This window comes from Sapajus apella, unplaced genomic scaffold (assembly GCF_009761245.1).
Source record: "Sapajus apella isolate SASKATOON/1434 unplaced genomic scaffold, GSC_monkey_1.0 scaffold5, whole genome shotgun sequence".
Classification (NCBI taxonomy): domain Eukaryota; kingdom Metazoa; phylum Chordata; class Mammalia; order Primates; family Cebidae; genus Sapajus; species Sapajus apella.
This window is the reverse complement of record NW_022436945.1, coordinates 37,239,262-37,265,280: the sequence shown is the minus strand read 5'-3', so window position 1 is coordinate 37,265,280 and position 26,019 is coordinate 37,239,262. Positions and strand designations below refer to the sequence as shown.

General features: G+C 40.9%; 2 protein-coding genes and 1 long non-coding RNA gene across 10 annotated transcripts in view; all 3 read left to right on the top strand.

The window, feature by feature from the left end:
• Positions 1 to 16,594, top strand: part of TEC (tec protein tyrosine kinase) — a 135,229-nt gene extending 118,635 nt beyond the window's left edge. For 3 of the 5 annotated variants that reach the window (XM_032274115.1, XM_032274113.1, XM_032274114.1), the window contains 9 exons: positions 2,450 to 2,529; positions 3,674 to 3,807; positions 7,339 to 7,413; positions 8,141 to 8,312; positions 8,439 to 8,655; positions 11,970 to 12,034; positions 14,382 to 14,500; positions 14,589 to 14,746; positions 15,908 to 16,594. In XM_032274115.1, the coding sequence (XP_032130006.1) occupies positions 2,450 to 2,529; positions 3,674 to 3,807; positions 7,339 to 7,413; positions 8,141 to 8,312; positions 8,439 to 8,655; positions 11,970 to 12,034; positions 14,382 to 14,500; positions 14,589 to 14,746; positions 15,908 to 15,991 (1,104 nt within the window). In that variant the 3' untranslated portion in view covers positions 15,992 to 16,594. Of the gene's footprint in view, positions 1 to 2,449; positions 2,530 to 3,673; positions 3,808 to 7,338; positions 7,414 to 8,140; positions 8,313 to 8,438; positions 8,656 to 9,907; positions 10,093 to 11,969; positions 12,035 to 14,131; positions 14,501 to 14,588; positions 14,747 to 15,907 lie in introns of those variants that run through there. The other 2 variants (XR_004267510.1, XR_004267511.1) reach the window with 2 other exon arrangements.
• Positions 16,595 to 18,224: 1,630 nt separating this feature from the next.
• TXK (TXK tyrosine kinase) overlaps positions 18,225 to 26,019 on the top strand; it is a 110,290-nt gene continuing 102,495 nt past the window's right edge. For 2 of the 4 annotated variants that reach the window (XR_004267508.1, XM_032274106.1), the window contains exon 1: positions 18,225 to 19,371. Coding sequence is in view for 2 of the 4 variants with exons in the window: in XM_032274106.1 (XP_032129997.1) it covers positions 19,356 to 19,371 (16 nt within the window). In the remaining 2 variants the exon portion in view is untranslated. The remainder of the gene's footprint in view (positions 19,372 to 26,019) is intronic. The other 2 variants (XR_004267507.1, XM_032274105.1) reach the window with 2 other exon arrangements.
• Positions 20,742 to 25,507, top strand: LOC116548692. Its single transcript, XR_004267509.1, has 2 exons — positions 20,742 to 21,821; positions 22,069 to 25,507. It is a non-coding gene; the product is annotated as an uncharacterized LOC116548692 (long non-coding RNA).

Below are 26,019 nucleotides of genomic sequence, written 5' to 3'. Positions count from 1 at the left end.
GAGTCCTGCATTAGTATATTCCCTGGCAGAGAGAATCTCCTGTGGTGGCTCATCCTCATTTTGCTGCGGTTGTTACACTTTTACTTTCCTTAGCATGAGGGGCAAGCTTACTCTCATGCTTTCTTCCCGATTGATCATTTGCTACCTTAACTTATAGTACTTAAGTATTTCTTTACTTTCTTTCTTTCTTTTTTTTTGGCTTGAAGTTAGTTATTTTAAAATAATTTACATCGATATTATATAATGTCTTTTATAAACAAAGCGTTAATAGATGTGTAAATTCTATTTAGAAATAAATGTGCTGAAATTGCTATACCTTTAGAAAGAAATAAAATCAAAGGGTAAAATATATAGAGGGAACTACCCTGTGCTGAGTAAGGGGACCTGAGTCTACCTGTGACTTTTCTAGTCTACTTTTGCATCTGTAAGAGGAGTTGGACTAGAAGATGAGCTCTACAATTCTCTGCATTTCTGATCTAGTATTCTATTTAGTTACTGTTCCCAGTCTTTTAAACTCATGCTTTCTTGTTTTGCCTCCTGCTTATTATCATGCGTCAAGATTTTGTTGAGTGCTTGTTTTTGTAGTTGATGTTAAAAAAACAATAGTGGATGACTTTGCTTGATTCTAACTACAGGTAACCATGCCTACTCCCTCACAAAATTCTTCCATGCCTCTCTGGAGACCCCACAGTGAGAGGCAGTTGTAGGGGAGTGAGTAGCCAAATGGCAGCCTGGGGACCAGATCCTGGCTCTGCCACCCTGTATGACCTGGTGCAAGTTACCCAGCCAGCTTTTTGTCATTTCCTTACCTATGAAGTAATGTGGGAAAAACAATAGTACCTATGTAATAGGACTGTTTTGATGATTAAATTAATATGCTAGAATATTAGAACAGAATAAATTTTCAATAAATAAGTGAAACAAGCAGGTTGCTGTTAGACTATATTTATGTATTTTAGACAGCGTTTTTCTCTGTCACCCAGGCTGGAGTGCAGTGGCACAGAGGTGTGATCTCGGCTCACTGCAACCTCTGCCTCCCAGATTCAAGTGATTCTCCTGCCTCAGTCTCCCAAGTTGCTGGGATTACAGTCATGCACCACCACACCTGGCTAATTTTTAGTAGAGATGGGGTATTTTTAGTAGAGTTGGGGTTTCACCATGTTGGCCAGGCTGGTCTTGAACTCCTGACCTCAACTGATCTGCCCGCCTTGTCTCCCAAAGTGCTGGGATTACAGGCATGAGCCACTGTGTCTGGCCTCTGTTATACTTTTTACTAACCAATTATTACAATGATTATCCCTAATTGTTATCAGATATGTTTGTGGGGCCTTATTTAATTCCATTGTTTTTCCTATGAGGAAGAGTACAATTTATTTTATTTTTCAACTGATAAACACACTTTTTCATCTTAAAGCAATTTAAATGCTAGAGATTGATGGTGGTATTGCTGAGCAGAGAGATATTTGAGGTTCGTAGTGTCTATTTGTTGCTTTTCAGCTTGGAGCCTGAGAAAGATTTGACCTTTAGTCTTTTAGCATTGTTTCCAACTTTTGATTTTCTCTGCTTAAGTTACTTGTGACTCCATCTCTCCTTTTGTAAAGACTGATATTTGGCTGGGAATGGTGGCTCACGCCTGTAATCCCAGCACTTTGGGAGGTTGAGGCGAGAGGATCACTGGAGATCAGGAGTTCAAAACCAAACTATCTAACATGGTGAAATCCCATCTCTACTAAAAATACAAAAATTAGATGGGCATGGTGGTGCATGCCTGTAATCCCAGCTACTCGGGAAGCTGAGACAGGAGAGTCGCTTGAATCTGGGAGGTGGAGGTTGCGGTGAGCTGAGATTGTGCCACTGCACTCTAGCCTGGATGACAATGCGAGACTTTGACTCAAAAAAAAAAAAAAAGACTGACATTTAACTTCTAGGAGAATTAAGAATTTTTAAATTCATTCTTATAAGAAACACTGAAATATTTATAGGAAAAATGCTAAGTGGATTGAAAATCATACTGAGTCAGGAATCAGAGCTTATAACAAATACAAAAAATGTATGAAATGAAACTCAATCATTAAGAAATACATTTTTCCATGACAGTTTTCCTACATGTCCAGGCCTTAAAGGCATTGCAAAATCTTGTTTCTCACTTCTGGAAAGGCACTGAGAGATTGTCTGAGTGAAATGTCTCACCATTTGTGAGGATTTGTGATTGTGGGGAATTGAGTGTGATTTCTTTAACTGCTCTCATAGCGCAGTAATTTGAATTACAAAGTCATATGGGTGGCAGAAACCAAAAGGCCCTATTGGTAAGTTGTGTGTCTTCAGAGCAGATTTTCTGGAAAAGAATAATCATCATAAAATTATAATATTAGGTTCTTCAGTCTTCTCCATGGCATTGCTATTAGTAATTGGAGCAAAAAAATTTTTTTTTTCTTAATTTGGATTTCAGGATAAAGAAGGTGGTTTTATGGTAAGGGATTCTAGTCAACCAGGCTTGTACACAGTCTCCCTTTATACCAAGTTTGGAGGGTGAGTAATCCTGCTGGTTTTTTTTTTAAAGTTTTTGCATGAACTTCCTATATAGCTTATATGGATTCCTAATTTTCATAAAAATATGCAGCATTTCACCATTAAAAAGAAAACCTGAACTTGATTTCTAAAGTGTATATACTGTTTATTGTATTTATATTTTCAGTCATTTTCCTTATAGTTTTTTATATATATTTGTTGAGTATGCCTGTATTAACTTTAGTAACATTCAACAAATAATTATAGTGAGCTGTGCTGGTCACTAAGGATAAAAACATGAGCAAGGGAGGCAGAGACCCTGCCAGCCAGTAGCTTAGTGGGTGCTACAGCCCAATAACAGACAGTGATGGTAGTGCGTGCCATGTGGGAGGGTCATGTGTGTGTTGGGGTGTCGGGGGTGGGGGCTGGTATACAGCCCAGGCACATCTTGAGTTAGTCACGAATGTTCTCCCAAGTGGCATCCAGGCTGAGACCTGACTGGTGAGCAGGAAAAGCCTGGAGGGAAGGGAAGGAGTGTTCTGACCTAGGAAATTGCCTGGACCTAGAGGGGAGAGAGGATGTAGTGAGTTCAAGGCACTGAAAAGTATATTGCAGCTGCATGGTAGAATGGGAACACAGAGTGAAGGGAGGAGAGAGAAGTTTGAGTTAGCAGAGTCAAGCTCATGCGAGTCTGAGCCTTACCCTAAGAGCAACAGGAGTCATCTTGGAAGCATTTTTAGAAGAGAGGACTAGAGAAGATCTGTGTTTTACAAAGATACCTAAAGTTGAATGTTTACAAATCTAATTTATTCGCTATTGGCGATCTGAGTGCTCTAGACGTTTGTAAGTTGAGGCAACAGCAGGAATAAAAAACAGTAGCTGCTAATAGCTATTTTAAGACTTCCAAATGTTGTTAAATGGAATTCATAAATGTTCTCTTTCACAATCTCATGCAAAGGGCCAAGTATGTTTTCAGTGCTTACTTTAAAAACTGGCATGCTAATGTGAAAGACGAAGCTAAGAAGAACATGGGGAAAATAAAATTTGTGCCAGGAATAGAGGGGATCATATGGAGGGGCACTGTGGTTGCCCTTATAGAAAACATCTTTAGAATGAAGTTCTATTATTTCAACTCGGTTCTGACACATTTTGATTTTTGTTCTAGAGAAGGTTCATCGGGTTTCAGGCATTATCATATAAAGGAAACAACAACATCTCCAAAGAAGTATTACCTAGCAGAAAAACATGCTTTTGGTTCCATTCCTGAGATTATTGAATATCATAAGCACAACGCAGCAGGTAAGTGAGCTGTTAAAACCTACTTCAAATATAAGGTAGTGATTAAAATGATCAGATATTGTGATTAATTCCTTGAGCAGTTTTATAGTTAGTTCATTGTAGAATGTGATTGATTTAAAATTATTTCATTTTAAAGGAATAATATATACAAAGAAAAATCAGAAATAATATCAAGTTTAATAAAAATCTCTGTCTTGACCTTGGGACATGAGTTATTCCAGTGGTACATAGTAAATGTTCACGTTACACTTATACACTGTTGGTGGGAGGGTAAATTAGTTCAGCCATTGTGGAAGACAGTGTGATGATTCCTCAAAGACCTAAAGACAGAAACACCATTCAACCCAGCAATCCCATTACTGGATATATACCCAAAGGAATAGAAATCATTCTATTTTAAAGAGACATGCATGTGGCTATTCATTGCCACACTATTCATAATAGCAAAGAAATGGAATGAACCTGAATGTCCATCAGTGATAGGATAAAGAAAACCATGGAATCTGTGCAGCCATAAAAAAAGAATGAGATCATGTCCTTTGCAGGGACATGGACAGAGCTGGAGGCCATTCTCCTTTGCTAACTAACACAGGAACAGAAAACCAAATATCACATGTTCTCTCTTATAAGTGGAAGCTAAATAATGAGAACACATGGACACCTAGAGGGGAACAACACACGAGGCTTTTGGAGGGTGGAGTGTGGGAGGACGGAGAGGATCTGTAAAAACAACTAATTGGTACTAAGCTGAATATCTGGGTGGTGAAATAATCTGTACAACAAACCTCCATGACAGAAGTTTAACCACGTACCAAACTTGCACTTGTACCCCTGAACTTAAAAGTTAAAAAAAAGTTCACATTTATGTGGTATATACGTCCTTGATACGAAACTAAAGTCCAAGATACGTCTATTTCAGAATAGTCACAGAAGATGCCAGATGAGCCAGGATTCAGTCCTAGGCTGTAGGTTTCTAGAGGAGACTAGAGTAATCATGTCCCACAAGTTAACCATCTTCTTGAAGCGCTGGTACACTTAGTACCAGGGTGGGAACGAGCTGAATGCCAAAAAATAACAGAATCCACATTTATGAGAATTAAAGTTCCACAGGATTATATAGAAAGATTTCTAGCCTTTGACTTTAAAAATGTAACTGGGTGGGAATAGCCAGGTGTTTCACCCAAGTTATGAAAAATTTTGAAATTTTATTGAAGGCACCCTTTGCAAAGCCTGTTATTTTGTGACTATTCACTTTTTCAAGGTAATGATAACTAAGATAAAATGTACATACTGTAAAGTTCACCCATTTAAAGTACACAATTCAGTGGTTGATAGCTATTTGCAGAGTTGTCCCAATTATCAGCATACTCTAATTTTTTTTTAAAGAACATTGCCATCATCCCAAGAGAAACCTTGCACCAAGTAATTGTCACCCCATCTTCCTTCACCAGCCCAGCTCCAGACCATTAAACTACTTTCTGTCTCTATAGATTTGCCTATTCTGGACATTTCATATAAATGGAATTATAGAATATGTGGTCTGCCAGCTTCTCTGAGTTAACATAATTGTTTTTGATGTTGTCATGTTGGAGTATGTACATGTATTCCATTCCCTTTTTTAAAAACATACATCACAAGTTTATTGAAATAATCAGATAATATAAACAAAATGTACAGGGCTTGGCACATAGTAATTGCACAATAACGTCTACCTATTATTAAGTCACAGCCCAGAGCCTAACACAATATTTGTGGAATGGTTAGGTTCTCAGGTCAGCATACAAGTCTACATTTAACTCTTAAGTAAAATAACAGTTTCAAATTGAGTATAATAATGCTAAATGGTGAGACAGGGGATCAACCCTTCTGTCTCCAAATACAGGGGTTATCTTAACATCCACCTGTTGTGTGAGAAAGTCATGCTTCATCTACTTATGGAAGCCAAGACACAGCCTAGATCTGTACAAACTATAGATATACTGTTGTTAAGGAAAAAAATTGCTGACAATATCACTAGTGACTCCAGACAATGTAAATCACCATTAATGTTTATTGCTGTGATGGACTTCCTGAACACATCGTTAGAAATTGGTTTGTGGCCAGGTGCTGTGTCTCACACCTATAATCCCAGCACTTTGGGAGGCCAAGGCAGTCAGATTAGCTGAGGTCAGGAGTTCGAGACCAGCCTGGCCAACATGGTGAGACCCCGTCTCTACTAAAAATACAAAAATTAGCTGGGTGTGGTGGTGTGTGCCTGTAATCCCAGCTACTTGGGAGGCTGAGGCAGGAGAATCACTTGAACACAGGAGGCAGAGGTTGCAGTGAGCCAAGATTGAGCCACTGCACTCCAGCCTGGGCAACAGAGTGAGACTCCATCTCAAAAAAAAAGAGAGAGAAAGAAGAAATTGTTTGTGCCAGGAGGCAGGAGGTCCAGGAGAAGATGGAATTTCTAAATTCAGACAGCCTACTGGTAAAAGTATCCATTCCTTTGTATTGACAAATAACAACTTATTGTATGCGTTTTGTTTATTGTTCATCAGTTGATGGACATTTGGATTGTTTCCACATTTGGTCTCTTATGAATAATGCTTCTGTGAACAGTTGTGTACAAGTTTTTGCATGGAAATGTGTTTTCATTTCTCTTGGGCATTTACCTAGTTATAAGTACGCTGCATCATGTGGCAACTCTGTGTTGAACGTTTGAGGAACTAAGTTCATATCAATTTTTTCCCAAAGAACCTTTTCATATCTCATTTTGTTGTTTTCTATTTTGGGGTTTTTGCTCCCCTAATATTTTTTCCTGTGTTCCTGTATAAGTTTTATTCTTCACTGTCATCTCAATTCATTCAACAAACATGTATCAAGTGCCTACTGCATGCCAGAAACAGAGCCAGGTTTTGGGGAGATTGTGGTGGACTAGGGGTAGTAACTGATCCTGATTTTTCCAGACCCTAACACTTGGGGGGAGACAGAGAAGTATGTAACAATTTTAAATTTCTCTGAAATATCCTGTAGTAGGGGAAATACAGAGTGCTATAGGTGTTTATAGAAGAGGCACCTCCTATTTCTTACTTAGTGCTGTAGGCAACTTGGGTTAAAAGATCCATACTGATTTCCAGTAGTTGGTATTCCCAGTTGTTGGTATCTTAGAGCCCAATTTTTATGCTAAGATCCCAAATACTGAGTCACGTCAGGTGAATAGCTTTCATTTTTGGCAGACTGATATAATTCACTTTCATAGTTCAGCTCTCATATTGGAAAAGAACATGAAATAACTGTTAGAAACCTTTTAACATCCTTTAAAATATTTGAGAAAAGAGAAAGCTAGCATGGTGCCTGATAAACACGGTAGCATTTAAAAGAAAATGTTTGTTGAATGAATAAAAGCATATATCATGGTAGTGTATGTACACACAGAGGATGAGCAGAAAATGAGTAAATGATTAATTTTATAAGTGAGTTTCCTGTAGCATTTTACCAAGCAGAATGATTATGAGTGAGTTTGACTGCAATGCTCTCTTTGATTACTAGGACTTGCCACCCGGCTTCGGTACCCAGTTAGTGTGAAAGGGAAGATTGCACCCACCACTGCAGGATTCAGCTATGGTAACTCTTATTTTGCAGTTGCATGAGCTAATTTTCCTTGAAAAGAATCCATTGTCATGAAACAAATTTGGATGTGTACTATTTCATGTACTAGAACTGTTTTTTTATAAGTTTATAGCATGGGTTTTTAGATAATTATATTTAAGACCATAGCAACCTAGGTATTCTATTTTCATCGTTATTCATAATTCCATAGAAAGCTTTCTATCAGTGAAAAATAAGCATTATCATGTTAATATCTAAAATAAATTAAAGCCCTTCTTGGTTCTCACCAGCTTTATTGGTTACAAGAACGTGAGTAAGGATGGAGGTAAGAGAGAAAGCCTCCAATTTAATTGTCTTTGTTGCTTCTGGCAAAAGCCTTTAAAACAGCAGATTAGATTATTTCCAACGTGATGGAATTGAAAAAGAAAAAAAAATGAGAAGGAAGAGTGGTAAAGAAGGAAGTGTTTGACAAAAGTACCTTTAACTTACAGGCTATATTATTATTAACCTGTTATGCAGAATTGTCTTGCCTTCATTTCACATTGGTTAGAAGGCATACATCCTCTCCACCTTTTGGAGTTCAGATGCAGGTTTTAAGTCTGTTCTGTTTTTTTATCAGGAATTATTACAGCGTTATCCTGTAATTTTGAGGTTGATCTTGGTTATAGGTTCTTTTTCCCCTCTCTGATTCATGCTATGTTTTCCTTTTTAAATATGAACGCTTTCCCCTTCTGTCCTGCAGAGAAATGGGAGATTAACCCTTCAGAACTGACCTTTATGAGAGAATTGGGAAGTGGACTGTTTGGAGTGGTGAGGCTTGGCAAATGGCGAGCCCAGTACAAAGTTGCAATCAAAACTATGCGGGAAGGTGCCATGTGCGAGGAGGACTTTATAGAAGAAGCTAAACTGATGATGTAAGTTGCTGTCATCTTTCTGGCTCACCTTTTCGTATTACAAAGTGGCCCCTCACCAAAAACTTGGTAGTTTCTTTTCCTGTAGTAACTATATATATATATATATATGTATGTCTTCCTTCCCAGGAAACTGACACACCCGAAGTTAGTGCAGCTTTATGGTGTATGCACCCAGCAGAAACCAATATACATTGTTGCTGAGTTCATGGAAAGGGGCTGCCTTCTGAATTTCCTCCGACAGAGACAAGATCATTTCAGTAGAGACGTGCTGCTGAGCATGTGTCAGGATGTGTGTGAAGGGATGGAGTATCTGGAGAGAAACAGCTTCATCCACAGAGATCTGGTAACCCCCTAGCCACCCATATTCCCATTCATTGGCTGAATTCCTTTGCAACGTGGGGTCAGCAAATGTGCAATGATGTATTAATACCCAAGTTTTGTTTTTAACAATGTTTCACCATTATTTTTAAAGTTGGTAAATTTAACTTGCCCTGTAATTTTAAAGGAAAGATCTTCATTAAATCTAATGATTTACCTAGTTAACATCTCCAGGCAAGTTTCCATGTTTTAATTTTTTGATCTCCATAAGAATCCCATGAGATAGCTACTCACAGTGGATTCTCTTACCATCACTGTTGTATAGATGGGAAAATTAGCTTCAGGGAAGTGAAAAGGCTTGCCTACTGTGATAAATAGGGAAGCTGGGGTTGGCTTTGATTTTCCAACTAGATCCCAAGTTCTTTTCCACCTCACGCACTATAAACAGAAACTATAAGAGAAATCCTTTAGATTTTTAAAAAATCTCTTAAATCACAGAGAAAACATGGAGGCTCATTTTAACTTCCCAAAATACCAGAAAAAGAAATCTGTTACTGGTTCTAAATTACTATGTTGGAGACAGTTTTTCCCTTCTCAACTGTTCTCACTCTCTCCTCCATTCTTCTTTTCCTTCTGTTTTTTTTTTTTTGTTGTTGTTGTTTGTTTGTTTGTTTTACCTGGTTTTTACAGCTGTGTCTATTTTCAGCATATCAGTAGCACTGTCTGTCCCTTGAAAATAATTCTTCCACCAAGAAGAGTGTAATTTTCATTTGGGACTTTCTCCTATATTTTAGTTTTAGCTTTCTAGTGATAAAGTGTGGTCACGTTTCTTCTAGAAAGCAGCAAAACAAAACAAAAAAAAATTTTTTTTTCTTTGAGACAGGGTCTCATTTTGAATTTCAGGCTGGAGTGCAGTGGCACAATCTTGGCTCATTGCAGCCTCAACCTCCTGTATTCAAGTGATCCTCCTGCCTTAGCTCTCCAAGTAGCTGAGACTACAGGCACATGCCACCATGCCTGGCTAATTTTTGTAGAGATGGGGTTTCGCCATGTTGCTTAGACTGGTCTCAAACTCTTGAGCTCAAGCGATCTGCCAGCCTCAGCCTCCCAAGTGCTAGGATTACAGGTGTGAGCCACCGCACCTGGCCTTAGCAAAACATTTTTTAAAGTTAACAATCACCTTAGACAAACATTGTTCTGATAAGTATTTTACAGATAAACTCATTTAATCATAACAATTCTAGGAAGTAGATTTTCTTATTATTCCCTTTTTACAGATGAGGAAACTGAGGTACAAACAGGATAAAATAACTTACCAATGGGCAAGTAAATTGTAGAGCCAGGATTTGAACCCAGGGAGTTTGGCTCTACAATCCATACTTAGCTACTATGCTATGCTGCCTCTAGAATTAAAGCATATTAGAGAGTTGAAGATTTGGAGATGAAACACTTGATTTCCTAGGTGCGTTTTGGGAAACTTATCTTAGATTCAGTTTCTGTGTCTCTAAATTGTGGGTTATAATGTTGTTTGGCTTGCAAGACTGTTTTAAAGATCACAGGGCTTTGTAAAATAGACATGCTGTGGATAACATCAGTTATTGTCACCATTATGTCAAGGATGACAAAGAACATCTCAGTCAATTGAAGCTCGTGAACTAAGAACCTTTGTCTTTTTTGTACTTAACAAAACTGATAAAAACTGAACATCTACATGGGTGTGGCAGATTACACGTGTCCACACAGACAATATTTTGGCAAAAGCAATTCTCATATTTCTCTGCCTATGATATTGGTATTACTATGGTAGGTTTGTGTTACCCCTTATGGGAAACTTTGGATGCTCTTGTCTTCTGGGTGAAGAATACTGTTGACCATCCAGTGCAGGCATTGTGGAGTTGCGAAGTGTCTTCGTAGGAAGATGCAGGCAGTCCAGGGAATGGGCATTAATTTTCACTTTATAAGAGACTCAAAATGCACTCAGCAAGAAGGAACCTCATATAAGTGGAATTGCCACATAGAGAAAATAGAATTATGAACAGTCAGGAAGAAAAACATATCTTGGTCCATGGGTTATGGTATTAAAATATGATCATGTCTTCCTTCTGAGAAATACCATGTCTTTCTATCAAACTATTTTCTTGAACCTTATAACCTTGAAGAATGTGCAAGAAAATATAAATTAAATTGACCAATTTTGTACATCGTTATAGTATACTGGGAATATAAAGGAAAAAGCAAACTGTATTTACACATAGCTGTTGTTTTTGAGATGGAGTCTTGCTCTTTTGCCCAGGCTGGAGCACAGTGGCACAATCTTGGGTCATGGCAACCTCTGCCTCCCAGGTTCAAGCAATTCTCCTGCCTTAGCCTCCCAGGTAGCTGGGACTACAGGCATGTACCACCACACTTGGCTGAATTTTTTGTATTTTTAGCAGAGACGCGGTTTTGCTGTGTTGACCAGATTGGTCTCAAACTCCTGACCTCAAGTGCTCTATCTGCCTTGGCCTCCCAAAGTGCTGGGATTACAGGTGTAAGCCACCGCACCCAGCCTGTTCTTTGAGTGGGATGAGATGACCAATCACTGAGCAGAAATGTTGGATAAGAGATTGGTCGCCCATCATTTTGATGGTTGTGTGCTACTAAGCTTGACTAGTGAGAACCTGGATTAAGGACTTCAAGAGATGTTCTCATTGACAGTAAGAAAATTGGATAGTTTAATAAGAACAGGTCTGGGAGGGAGAATAGTGAGCTGACCCTTTTATTAGTCCTTGTTTAAGAATGATAACTGGCTGGTGCGGTGGCTCATGCCTGTAATCCCAACACTGTAAGAGGCTGAGGTGGGCAGATCACTTGAGGTCAGAAGTTCAAGACCAGCCTGGCCAACATGGCGAAACCCCGTTTCTACTAAAAGTGCAAAAATTAGCTGGATGGGGTGGTGGGCACCTTTAAGCTACTCTGGAGGCTGAGGCAGAAGAATCATTTGAACCTTGGAGGCACAGGTTGCAGTGAGCCAAGATTGTGCCACTGCACTCCAGCTTGGGCAACAAAACCAGACCCTGTCTCAAAAAAAAAAAAAAAAAAAAAAAAAGGCAATTGGTAAAGATTATTTAATAATGCCTTATTACAAATATGACTTTCTGACCTGACTTTCTATTCATTTTATTTCAAATATACAGTAGAAATACTTCCATAGGGGTAAAAACAACTTATTAGAGGATGTTTCCACCCTCTGCAAATGTTGACTAGGTTATACTAAATTTAATATAAACAGAACTTATATTTTCCTATTTAAATGGTGGAATTTTAAAACTAACATACAATCATAATGTTATTTTTCAGGCTGCCAGAAATTGTCTAGTAAGTGAAGCGGGAGTTGTAAAAGTATCTGATTTTGGAATGGCCAGGTATGTCCAAGTATATGTGGTTTTCGGTGATATCTGCATTTTTTTCGTGGATTTAATATGTTTGGGAATAATTTGCACTGATGAAGCAGAAAGGAAATCTTGTTAACTGTTCTGAGATTAAAATAACGAAGTATATATTGTGATGTTAGTAATTCTCTCCACTAGGTGGTAGTATAGCCTGTTAAATACACTACATTTCCTGGTGTGGATTCGATTTCTGGAATCTTGTTTCACAAAACATATTTGGTGGTGAGGTTCTTAGTATGTCCATGTCTGCAGTGTTTTTCTTCTCTTAAGTTTTATAATTTCAACAGTATTATAAAATACCTTCAAAAGGTATTTAGTTTATTCTTTTTCTCTTCTCCTTCTGTCTGTGCATTCATTCATCCATTCATCCACCCATAAAAAATCAGGTGCCTGCTGTGTGTCAGGCATAATGATAGACTGAACTATATTATAGAATAAGTCCTTGCCCGCATGCAGCTTACATTCGGGAAGAGGGAGAAACAGAAGACCTGATAATACATGATCAAGCAGGATCGATATCAGTAAACTATGGCTGTCAGTCTGACCCACACCTCATTTTGGTTTTATGTTTTTAAATGGTTGAAAAAAATGAAAAGAATATTCTGATATGTAAACAAATATCTGAAATTCCAGTGTCACTGTCCATAAAAATAGTGTGATTGAGACACAGCCTCGCTCATTCATTTGGGTGGTACCTGTGACTGCTTTCCTGCTACAGATGCGAGTCGAGTAGTTGTCACGGGGACTGTATGGCCTGCAAGATGTGAAATATGTGTTATCTGGCCCTTTGTAGAAAAGTTGACTGACCCCTCTGATAGAGACAATTTGGGGTGGTGCTGAGTAATGGTGCAGCGCAAGAGTGAGGGGCTACTTCGTCTGGTGGTCAGGACGACCTCTTTACAATGGGGAGATCTGGTTGGAGGTGAAAAGGTAGGAAGTAGCCAGTGTAGGTGAAAATATAAGGATAAAATATTTCAGGAGGAAGAACAACAAGTGAAGAAGCTTGAAGTCTGGGACACGTCTGGCTTGCTCAAGGAACAGAAAAAGGGCCAGGGTAGCTGGCCAATGGGCAGCGCCAGGAATGCTTATAAATGCAGGCAAGGACCAGGCCATGTAGGACCAAGTTTCACTCCTAAGGAATCTCAGGTCCAGGGAGATTAGAAAACTGATACTGTCAGAAATGGGGTCAGAACTTCCAACTCTCAGGATATTAATTACTTAATGCTCTTTATTTGCTTTATATAAAGATACTCTATATTTGACAGGCTGTCCATCACTTTCATATGTTCAATCTTCACGTTAGGTTTTCAGAAAATGTGCACTTTAGCATCAACCACTCGAAAACACTCTTTATACCCTAAATTCAGACTCCCCTGGCTGACAGCTTGATCTAGCCCATAGTGGCATTGTCTGCCAAGCAAGCAGCTGGATTTGTGCCGTGTCACCATCTTTGTCTATATAGCAAAGGACATTTGTGCAATTCTTCGGTTATTTTCTCATGAAAGCTTTTAGAAATGATGGCATATTCACACATAATACAGAAATACATGTGTTTTGTTTTTTTTTTTTTTTGTAAATATGTGCTGCCCACCTTACAGAAAGGGCTGAAGTCTTCTCATCTACCAACGCTAATCAAGGATTCTCCCCCAAAGTTAGCCACTGTTACCATTTTCTGTATGTTCTTCCAGAAGGACGTAATATGTTCACATAAAAAAATTGCATAGTAGTTTTGAGTGCACATGTGTATGTGGGGATGTTATGGTATATAAATGCATACTCCACCGTTTACATGTGGCATTTTGTGTTGTGTGTGTGTGTGTGTGTGTGTGTGTGTGTTTTGCATTTGCTATTTTCATATGCTGTAGTTTTAAACTGTACTCTGTGGAATTGTGAGGGCTGCAAGCATGTGTATTTCTAGATGCTTTATACCACTTCCTCTAGAGCAGCTCTGCTTTAGATTTTTTACATATGGGGCCTTTGGGTAAAATTTTATTTAAAGAACAAAACTGCTTCCAAAGAAAAGCTTGCAAACTATTTTATGATACCTTGTCTCTATTGCCTTATAAAAAGAAAGAAAAACAGAAAAATGGAAGTGCAGATAGTAATGTGGTGATACATTCATCTCATGCACTTAAATCAAGCTGAGAGGAAGTTGGAAATCACCAGGTGTGGCCACTGAGGTGAACATTTAGCTTCAACAGGATGCTTGTTGGACTTCAGTCAACTGTGTTTTTCATCGTAAGGGGAAAAAAAATGAAAGAGCAAGTAGAAATGCAGATTGTACTTCAGAGGTGTAAACCCACGGTGTGTCTTACTCTAGGTATGTTCTGGATGATCAGTACACAAGTTCTTCCGGCGCTAAATTTCCTGTGAAGTGGTGTCCACCTGAAGTGTTTAATTACAGCCGCTTCAGCAGCAAATCAGATGTCTGGTCATTTGGTAAGATCCATGGTCCGTGTTTCCTTATCTCTGTCCGTCTTGAGGAGGAAGTGGATACATTCATTGGGTAATCCTTATCCTTTTCCAGGTGTTTTAATGTGGGAAATATTCACAGAAGGCAGAATGCCCTTTGAAAAATACACCAATTATGAAGTGGTAACCATGGTTACTCGAGGGCACCGACTCTACCAGCCGAAGTTGGCGTCCGCCTATGTATACGAGGTGATGCTGAGATGTTGGCAGGAGGTATAGACTTTTTTGTGTGCTTTCTTTCTGAATCTCTTAGGGATTGGGCTTGGTAGATGGACAACATGCAGTCTTTATAGCCTAGTGAGGTGGTGCATGCTTTACAGTGATTTCAAGCTCTAGGTAGGAAGCCAATCCTCAAGTTCTGAATATCGGCAAGAAGAATGTAAAGATGGGAAAATGCTAATAACTATCTTGATACATTCAGGCTGCTTCCTCATTCCCAAGTGGGACTCCTTCCATGGTTGTCTGAGCTAGGGACTTGGGGACTAAGCCTGGAGAAGTAGCTCTTTTTTCACTGGGTCACTGGTAGAGTTGAAGTATTTTTCTTTTACCAGAGTTGGCTTCTTTCTCTAAACCTCAACTTTCTGAGGTCTTTGGAAGTAGTGAAATGTCACCTCTAAAAGAGATTAGATACCAAGTGACTTCTGAAAGACAGTAACATTAGCTCACATGCATTATGTACCAGGCACTATACTTAGTGCTTTGGATTTAGTTCTCAAAACAACCCTTTGAGATGGAGACACTTCGACTGTGGCTACTCTGTAGATGAGAGAAGATTAAGGGTCATGAGGTTGCTGCTTGCCTGGGGTCACCTAGCTATAGAGCAGCATAGGCCTGTCTGACTCCAAAGCCCAGGCTCTTAACCACCTGCTGTACCACCTCCCAAGAGCATTGATTGGGATGGGCAGAGACATTCTGGGCAGGAAGTGGTGCTAGAGGGAGAGAGAACAGCTTGAGCAAAGCTAAGGAGGTGGTTATAAACACGGTGTGTGTGCACGACAGGGGAGGGGGTGGCCCGATTTAATAGAGAGCTCATGTGCGGGTTTTTGTGGGGAATAAAATTGGATGACGAGAGGGTGGGTAAGTGGCAGGTTATAGAGGGTCCTACAAATTTGTGGGACTTGATTTCTCAGGCAATAAGGAGATCTATCAGGCTCTTGAAGAGAGACATGAAAGCAGTGTTTTAGAAAGATTAGCCTAGCAGCAGTATGTGCAGGGTAGAGGAGGGTAGAGACAAAACCCCTTTGGAAATAGCCTGTATGTCCCAGTCCCAAAGCAGAAGCCTCTCTGTAATACGCTACGTTTAGGAATTTGAGCAGTGAGAGTTTTTGGAATGGATTCTGGAACCCACAGCTTCTCTTTGACTTTTAATTGTAGAAACCAGAGGGAAGGCCTTCTTTTGAAGATCTGCTGCGCACGATAGATGAACTAGTTGAATGTGAAGAAACGTTTGGAAGATAAGTGATGTGACCAGCAGCTCCCAAGCAGAAGGAAGGATGGGCATTTTGTGGCTTTTAATTTATTGAGTACTTGGACATGTGGATCGTTTTGCTTATAAAGTGGAAACCCATAAAGAATTTGCTTCTGGATCAGCCTCCATCTAGACTTGCTTCTAGACAGAATCTCCCAGAGTGTGGAAATGTTGCCTTAGAGATGGTGATTAAAATCACTCATTTCTATTCATTCCTCATGCACTCAAGTGACAACTGTATACCAGGCACTGTGTACAGCCCCAGGGTTTGGCCATTTAGGGGTGCACAGATGGGATCATGTTAGTTGACGCCAGTTGGAGGCCAGGGTATTTGGGAAGAGGAAGGGTATTAGAGCCATGATCCAGTAACTCTTCTTTTTCCCTTTGGCTTCCACAGAAATCTAGGCCTGAGACATTGCCTACAGTTGGGTTCTAGATAAATCAGGAACCCACCTTGGATAAATACCCATCTTTTGTTTTGAAAACATCTCCGTTTTCAAGACTGCTCTTAGTATTACATGAAAAATATTTGTATGCTGTATACATTATAAATATATGTAATATATAAAGTTATATATTTATAAGAAACACGAGTTGACTTTTAATTGAAACTTTTAAACCTGTAGTATATGAGCTCACCTTCTTAGGACTAGAGACTGTGCCTTACAGCTATTCATTCATTTCCCCCTGGACATCAAATATGCCTGAAGAGAAGAAAGTCTCAACTCTTCTACGAGTAATACCCCCTCCTCACTCAGGTAAATGTGTCTGGGGATGCCTGTCCAGCTCAACCACCAATTAGGGTCTGCCTGTGTAATCCTGCCCATGGTGGCCACAGCTAATCAGAATCAGGTGGAAAACTGAACCAGGTCATCTACTTCTAAGCCTTAAGAATCTTCCCTGGAGCACAGACACTATAATTGGAAGTGCTGGGCTCTGGGGCAGAAGTATCGGGTGATGCTCACGACAAAGTCTGCCTCCACCTCACGCAAGACCCGGAAGCAGCTTGAGTTGTGGCGGAGGATCCCGGAAGCTGCCAAGAGAATGGCGAGCAGGGTGTCCGGGGCAAGAGAAACGGGGAGTCCGGTGTCCCGGACAAGAGAAACGGGGAGTCCCGCGTCCCGGGCAAGAGAAACGGGGAGTCCGGTGTCCCGGGCAAGAGAAACGGGGAGTTCCGTGTCCCGGGCAAGAGAAACGGCGAGCGTGGGGCGTGGGGTTCGGGCCGCCTCCTGGATGTTTTTCGGGGGGCCTGCTTGGACTTGGGTTCCGGGATGGGTGGCACTGTCGTACGTTCTCCCAGGCGACCCTGCTGGCAAGACTCTGCGTGTGGATTTCTCATCCTTAGAAGCTCTACTAAGACATTAACGGAGTCAGGGCCTTCCTTTTTTCCTCATGAGCCCCAAGGAAAAGAAACTACCTCGGTCACGTGAGCGTCAGCGGAAAGAAACTACGTGTCCGTCACCCAGAGACCATTTATTGGCCAACACATTATTCTTGGTATTAGCGGGGTAGCCCGCCGAGGAAGACAGCGCCTTCCCTTCAGGAGTTCCGCCTTTTCTGGAGGCCGCCATGGTCTCTCGTGCTCTCTGGAGCGTTGGGTGAACACACAGGCTGGCTGCTCTGGGCAGCGCCTTCACTCTGACCCTGGAGAACCATTTCATTTCATCCCGGGCTGCTTAGAGTCTGGCCACCAGGCAGTCCATCCACTGAAGGCTGCGTTTATTCTTTTCCTGGGCACCTCATAGTGGAAGAAAGTAAACTACTTATCCCGATCTGATCAATCTGCCACATTCCTTCTTATTTACCTGTTTAATTGTACTCCCATCACAAAAACGTGCACAATTTTTAAGTTCTGGGGTACATGGGCAGGATGTGCAGGTTTGTTACACAGGTAAATGTGTGCTATGGTGGTTTGCTGCACCTATCAACCCATCACCTAGGTATTAAGCCTGGCATGCATTAGTTATTTTTCCTGATGCTCTCCCCTCATCCGCCCTCCCCCAACAGGCCCCAGTGGGTGTTGTTCCCCTCCCTGTGTCCATGCATTTTCATGGTTCAGCTCCCACTTATAAGTGAGAACATGTGGTGTTTGGTTTTCTGTTCTCACATTACTTTGCTGAGGATAATGGCTTCCAGCTCCATCCATGTCCCTGAAAAGGACATGAATTCATTCTTTTTTATGACTGCATAGTATTCCACGGTGTATATGTACCACATTTTCTTTATCCAGTCTATCATTGATGGGCATTCAGGTTGATTCCATGTCTTCGCTAACCATACACAACTTTTAACTGACTTGTAGCTCATTCAAGGGGCGGGTCCTGGCACACTCTACCTTACTATCACTGTCCGCTTTTCTCCTTTCTTCCTCACCTTCCCTTCTCTTCTCCTCCCAACCCATACTTCCCTCTTCACCCTGAGGAGCTATGGGAAGTACTCGGTGGTTTGGAAGAGAATGAGGAGAAGATAGAGTCCCTGCCCTAATGGTCAATGTATGCTGTTGATGGAAAAACAAGATAGATAGCTCCTGGCAACATTTGGGAACATTTCCTTCAACAATCTTTAAATATTTTTTACTAAGACTTAAGAAGTTTTTATACAAAAGCATAACTAAGGCAAAAGGTAAAGTAAAAATAACAGTCATCCCTCAGAATACTAAGGAACCTTAATCTAAACAGGAAATGGGAAGGGCGGTGAGAATATCCCTGTCTTCATTCAAGTTGTTCCCTTAATTTGTTAACACATGGTTATGCTTTCCAATGGGATGAAGTGAAACTCCCAAGTGTGTTTTGTATTGTTGTTGTTTTTATATTTCTCAGCTATGCCCCAGTCACTTTTTAGGGTTATTACTAGATTGACTTCCCCCAAATAGAGTGTCTGCTGAGTGGGAGGATGGAACATTCTAAACTCAATATTCCAGAGCCTAGAATCTAATTGTTTCTACCACTCACTGTGTGGCCTTGGGCAAGTCCCTTAGTCTATCTGTGCCTCCATTTCCTTCCCAGTCCAGAGAGGGCAGTTTGACTTGATGATTTTAAAGGTGCCTTTTACCAAAATTTTGTGATTTCTTGAAAATGATGTTTGCGAGTCACCCACACCTTTGGGGATAAGACTAATAGACACCCTCAGAGATTGGGATGCAGATTACTGGGCTTTCGTATATAGGCCATTGGTTGTCATTTATACGCTTCTGAGGTTTTCAGAACAGGAAAATAGGAGGGGTTAACTCTGCCCGTGAGAAACATCTTTGGTGAACTATGATTTCAGTTGAAAGATGTGTTTTTGTGAGTGGAGCACCGCAGAAGAACTGAAGACTGTTGTGTGCTCTGTGTGCTCCCTGCAGAAGGGGCTGCCATGATCCTTTCCTCTTGTGAGTAACATGGGCTTTGTTATTTATTTTCGGGATTTGTTCTGGGCCTATTATTCTTGAACAGCAGAGGACTTTTATTTTGGCTAAGGTATAGAGCTTGGGAACATTTAAAGATCATTTCCTCAGATGTTGTGACAGAGCTTAAGAACCGCGGTGGTGATGTAATTCTAATAAAGTTTCAGCATTGAGACTATAAATGAGAAAAAAAAAAAAAAGCCAAACAAAAAGAGCGTCCAGAAATCTACATAGGTGTGCGTAGAAAGCAGTCAGTGTGTTGTAGTTGTTTTTAGAATGAGGCTGTTGTGAACTCTGAGATGAAGGTCAGCAGGCCAAGTGCTAGTTCTGGATTTGCTCTAGCCATGGTGGATCACAGTGTGCAACTTTACGTAAACACACACACACACACACACACACACACATATAAATAAATAATCTATAATAATATGTTTAATCTCTATAAATAACTATATTTAACAACTCAAAACACAGCTGTGCTTATACTCTAAAATTATCTGCTTTATCACATAAACATATACACTTGTTCTTATTTTCACAGGAGCATTTATTCACAATTCTATGTAGACATCCATCATCAAGGATCTTTCCCAAGCAATTGAAATTTAAGCAAAACTGATTCTTATCTGCAGTCAGAGTCTGAGTAAAGGCCAAAATAAGAATCAAAGTCATGAGTCTCCACATAGTTAAGAGTATGAACATGGTCAGGGGTGAACACTGGCTTAAATGTCTCTTTCCCTTATATATAATATTACACATGAAGATGTTTTTAAAATATTTTTTATAGAATATAAGACCACTGTTAAAAATAAGTACTTGTTTTAGGAGAATAAAGATTCCCTAGACACTGTTATTTGTGAAGATCCTTGGTTTGAAAGAGCTGTGGGGATGTTTATAAATCCAAAGAAATTAGAATAAAAAGAGAAAGAATTAAAAATGTCTTCTGAATAAGAAGGCAGCCATCATAACATAATTGCAATATGTGTGTTTCTTTATAAAGGTATTCATTGAGCACCTACTATATGCCATGATCCTTTATATTCATTATCTGAAATCTTCATGACAAATTAGTGAGGTGAAAATTGTTATTCTTATCTAGCCAGTGAGAAAATTGTGCCTTTGAAATTTTAAATCTTGCCCAAAACTCACATGGTTGTCAGACTCAGAAGCATAAGACTCTTTTTTTTTTTTTTTTTAAGACAGAGTCTTGTTCTGTCACCCAGGCTGCAGTGCAGGCATGATCTTGGCTCACTGCAACCTCCACCTCCTGATTTCAAGCAATTTTCCTGCCTCAGCCTCCCGAGTAGCTGGGACTATATAACGCACGTGCCACCATGCCTGGCTAATTTTTGTATTTTTAGTAGAGATGGGGTTTCACCATGTTGGCCAGGCTGATCTCAAACTCCTGACCTCAAATGATTCACCTTGGCCTCCCAAAGTCCTGGGATTACAGGCATGAGCCACCACACTCAGCCAAGTATGAGACTTGCAAGACTGGGGATTTAAGCTCTCTTACACACACACACACACACACACACACACACACACACACACGGATTTGATTGCCCAAGGGATTAAATAAAGGACTACCTATTGGTGGGGTATTTTGAGAATTATTCTCCCTGGCATGGAAGCTCTCTCAAAGGAAGAGCGCTTATTTATATATATATTTAAACTTTTATATATGTGTGTGTATGTGTATATTTGTATATATATATAAAGTTGCAAACCGTGATCCACAAAGGCTGAACAAAATCCAGAACTAGAACTTGGTCTCCTGGCCTTTAGCCCAGGCAACTCCCTTTTTGCCCACCTTGCAACAAGATATTAAGAAACAATAAACATGAGAGGTGCACTTTATTTTGGGAGTTGCTGTGGGAGATTATTCGGTCCCATATGTAGTTTTGGAAATATTCATTTACCTCTAAGACTCAGAGGGCCTTATTGTGCGGAGAAGGAAGGAAAATACTGTCTTTGATTGTAATTCTAGATGACGATGGAACCAAGCTTCAACAAAGCTCAGTCATATCAGATTAAAGCAATCAAAGGCCAGCCAACAAAGTCAAGTTTTTACATTTCTGACTTTTAGGTGGCATTAAGGAAAAAATGATTGTAATTTTTAAATGTCATCTGTTTAAGCCAAATCCCCTCATGGAAGCCAACATTTGTTGGTAGATTTTGTTAAAAAAAAAAAAAAAATAGACCAGGCTATTCCAGTTGTGCTAAACTGAAAATAACTCATAGTCTTTAATTCACTCAGATAAAAACAAGACTCCTGTTAACAGAAATATAGGCCAAGCAGGGCAAAGCAGAAAAAGTGAAAAAGCAGCAACCTGTGTTCCCTTCCACCCTAACAGCAGGACAAGCTCAGCAGTGACTTAAGAATCTTCAAATATTAAAAGCTGTGTGAGCATCTGCTCTTTATTTCCCTCAAGGTCAGAACTAAAGAAAATGCTGTAAATTACAGCAGGAAGGATTTGGTTACATATAAACTAAATCACTGTGAGGGTAGAGACAAGGACTTGATTGCCCAAGGGATTAAATAGAGGACTACCTATTGGTGGGTATTTTGAGGATTATTCTCTCTGGCATGGATTTGATGAAATCTCACTGTCCTTTCCAGCTGAGGTTAATTTGATTTGTTGGTAAGAATCACCTGTTTTCTTCCGCTGTAAATTGCAGCTGGATGTGGCTACATTTTCTGCTGGGTAAAACAATGTGTGTTTACTGTTGACAAGTAGAAAGCTCAGTGATGCCTCAAGATATATTACTGTTCATCAAAGAAAAAAAAAAAGTCCAGCCAGGAAGATTGCTTAAGTTGAGGAGTTTGAGGTTGCAGTAAGCTGTGACTGTACCACTCCACTCCAGCCTGGTAGACAAAGTGAGACCCTGTCTCTTAAAAAAAAAAAAATTAAATATGTTTGTTAGGGTCATTTGCCAAAACCATCTGTTGTTTTAAGTGTTGTCATAGAAGCCTGGCTTCAAAGGCCGCTATAGGGTAGGAGGAGGTAATTGTGGAGCATGGGATATTGATCACACTGATGGGAGATTCTCAGTGGGGTCTCAGGGCACTGCTCCGGTGAGGTTCGGTTTGTGAAAATGTACTTGGTATTGCCAGCGTTTCCATCAACTCACAGTTGCCCTGAGAACAGGAGAGTTATTTAAAGGACAAGGCAACGGAGAGCATCTGGGGCTTAAAAAGTTTACCTCTTAGCTCCCCTGTTTGTCTAATTGCTCTGCCTTTCTTTATTTCCAACTTACAGAGTAGAAAGGGTGGTTTTAAGTCTTGGCGGGCCTGCGGTGCTGTTAAAAGGCAGGTTTCTGGGCTCATCTCCATAACTGGATCTGAGGGTAAAGTAAAGACGTTTTGGTCACACTGCCTTTCTTGGACCTCTCTTTTAGGAGTCCTATCTTACTCCTTTTTATATCTGATTCTCATACCAACTTTGTTAGATCGCTCCTTCCATTATTACTATTATGAATATGAAGATAAGGAGGGTAGCTGTGGTAAGCGGCCTCTAAGATGGCCTGATGATATCTGCCTCCAGATATTCACACCCTTATGCAATCCTTCTCCTTGAGTATGAATTGGACCTAGTACCCCACTTCTTGTGATTAGAATATGGTAAAAGTGATGGAATGTCACCTCTGAGGCCAGGTTGCAGAGGCTGCGGCTCCCATTCCTGTGACCTCGGTCTTTCGGCTTCCTGCACATCGGCTGCCTTGTTGGGAGCACTCTCAGGCAGCCCATGGAGAATCTCCATCACAAGGAACCGAGGCACTGTGACCTGCTTGGAATCTGCTTAGAAGCGGATTCTCCAGCTCTTGTCGGGCCCAGCTTGACTGCAACTCCATGAGAGACTTGGATCCAGAGGCACCCAGCTAAACCATTCCTGAACTCCTGGCCTATAGAAAATGTGAGAAAAAGGTTGTAAGTCATCAGGTCTCACAATAATTTGTTTCCAACAATAGATAACTAAGTTTGTGGCAAAAGCAGGAGGAGCCGCAGATCAAAAAAGGGCTTGGCCACTTTCACCACCGTTTTGCCTGGGGCTGGAGTTTGATGCCCTTTCTGAAAAATAGGCTCAAGATTAAAATGGACACTAGCTGTGTCTTTTCTTTTGTCTTTAAATCATTTCAGTTTTTCACTCCATCACTGCCTCAAGTGTGTGGTAATAACCGCAGCCGCCTTTTGTAACTACTGCGGATCCCCCTGTTGCTCCTCTGTGGAGCCCCCCCAGCCCATCAGCACCCACACCCCCTTCACACCAAGGGTCAGTGAGCAGCACGGCTTCCTGCCCAGGGCCAGCCACACCCGTGGGCCTTGTGGCCAAGAGCTTCTTCCCATCACAAGCTGGCTCGATGTCTTGGGTGTGATGTCTGCGAGCTTATTATGAACTTTGAGCTCACAGAAAACAGTGTTCTAGGAAACACGGTTTTGAGACGTGGAGGAGGGGAGAGGTTGCAGGCAAGGTGCCTGTGAAGTCCAACTCACATCAGCCCCTTCTGAGAAAGACAGAAAAATTGCAGCATAGACCAAACAAGGGTTTGGGTGGCAGCTCTCTGTGCCTGGGGGCTTGCCCTGCTGGAGCGGAGGAACAGATGAGCAGCCAACATCAGGGAGACTCTGCCTTTCCTTGTAGCACGTTTTACTCCCGGGAACATTATTTAACCTGGTGCCCGGTACGCCATCCAGCTTCCAGGCTTCTAGAATCTTCCCCCGCCCCCCACCGCACACACACAACAGGCCATAGACAGCTCAAGCACCATTCTTATCTTCCACTCAAATTGATCAGTTTGGTGTCCTGTTAGGTGCCTGTTTTCTCTTAGTTACCAATGATCCCCGTAAAGTAGTTCTCCTCCCTCCTTTAAGGTTTCGCCAGCAGTATAATGTCAAAAAACAAAACAATAGAAGACTCTGGGGTCTAACACAAATTGCTCACTTCTTTTGTCCATACATTTAGAAAAACTAACATCTTTGAGGACCATCGCTTCTTAGAAGAATGGACATTTTAGTATCAAAAGGAAAAAAACACACGTGGGAACACACACAGACATACCCCAGGTATATAAAGGATCACGTCATACCCCAAATGTAAAAAGGGCATAAACTCAGAATAAAGGATAACTTTCTAAATTGAATAAACATTTATGTGAAAAACTCAGTGTCCCAACTTTACCTTTTTTCCCTCTGCTTGGTTTGGGGTCTCGGTTTGGCATCTAACTCCAAATCAAGAAGTCTGACTCTCGCACGTGGAAGCCTTTTCTAACTCCTGTTCTGAGGTAGAAATCCATGCTATAGCCAAGCTAGTTACGTGTCACGCTCCCCAGATAATATAGGTCAACGTGGCTAAAACATGCCTATCTTCAAAAGGCCGTTAAGAAATAGATGTAGTGGTGGGCATTTATGGCAGAATAATGAGGAAGTCTGGCTTTTCTGTAAATTTCTGGGGTTAAAAAAAAGGCATATTTTGCAGCAAACTTACGGAATCAGCTCTGGTCATCCAGAGCCTTTTTCCAAAGTCGCAACTTTTCAAGACTTCGTTGCTCACCACAGCCCCGTCAACTGCAAAAGCAGCCGGCATCAGACATTCTTCATTTAAAAACCATAACCTGGAGCGCGTGGGTTGGGCGACAGCCCGGTCTTTGGGTTAAGGCAGCTCTCGAAACTGAGCTAGTTTCAAGCCGTGTTTTTAAATGAAAATCACTAGCCATGTGCCAGTTATTATGGTGACCAAATTCAGTAGGAATGCATTTCACTCAAAGCACGATTCAAAACGAAACCCTGACATCGGAAATGCCAGCGGATAAACTGGAGGTGATGACGTAAACTTCAAAACATTCGACACGAGGAAACGGCAGTGGCTTTGCGTCCCACTCAGCCCTGGCCACAGCTCTTCACGTCTGTTCCTTCGTCCTCTTCCGAGATGACCTTAGGAGCTGTTCTGCGAAGGGCTGCTTCTCACTTTCGCATTCTTCCAGTGCCCCCTGGTGGAAACCCATTCCCGATCAGCCCAGCTGCCACCACCTAGGAACCTCTGGGGGTGGAAGGAATGCCAATAGGAGCCTGTGTCCCAGAGAACAGAGCGGGGCAAATCCTTCCCAGGAAAAAAAAAAAAAACACATCTGTCAAAGATGGGAGATCCAACCGCCTACTCCATGACAGAGGTTGCGTTTCTAAAGGTCACAGATTAGGGCTGATGCAAATGCCCTTTTTCTGATTTGCTGACCCGAGGCTCATCATTAGGGATATTTGCTGAAGAATAAGAAGTAGATGAAAAGAACAGTGAAAATGTAAGCCTGGGAGGGGAAGCTCAGCGTCTTCACTGATAATCTTCAAGCCTAAATATATTCTTTCCACATTTTCTTCTGGTAGGCAAATAGTCACTGCCTATCTCTGGGGCATTTTTGTCGCTCTGGCAAAGGCCCTTGATATGCATGACTTGCTGCCTAAATTGGGAATTTGCTAAAAGCTCAAGAGCTTTCTCTCTGCAGGTCAATCGGCAAAACAATTCAAGGAATGGCTTCTGTAATCACAGAATGCCTGTGGAAGTGCACGCTCTATTTGCTTACCCGGAACACCTGTGCTGCTGTAAATTGAAAATGATCATGAATCGAATACTCCTCGTTACC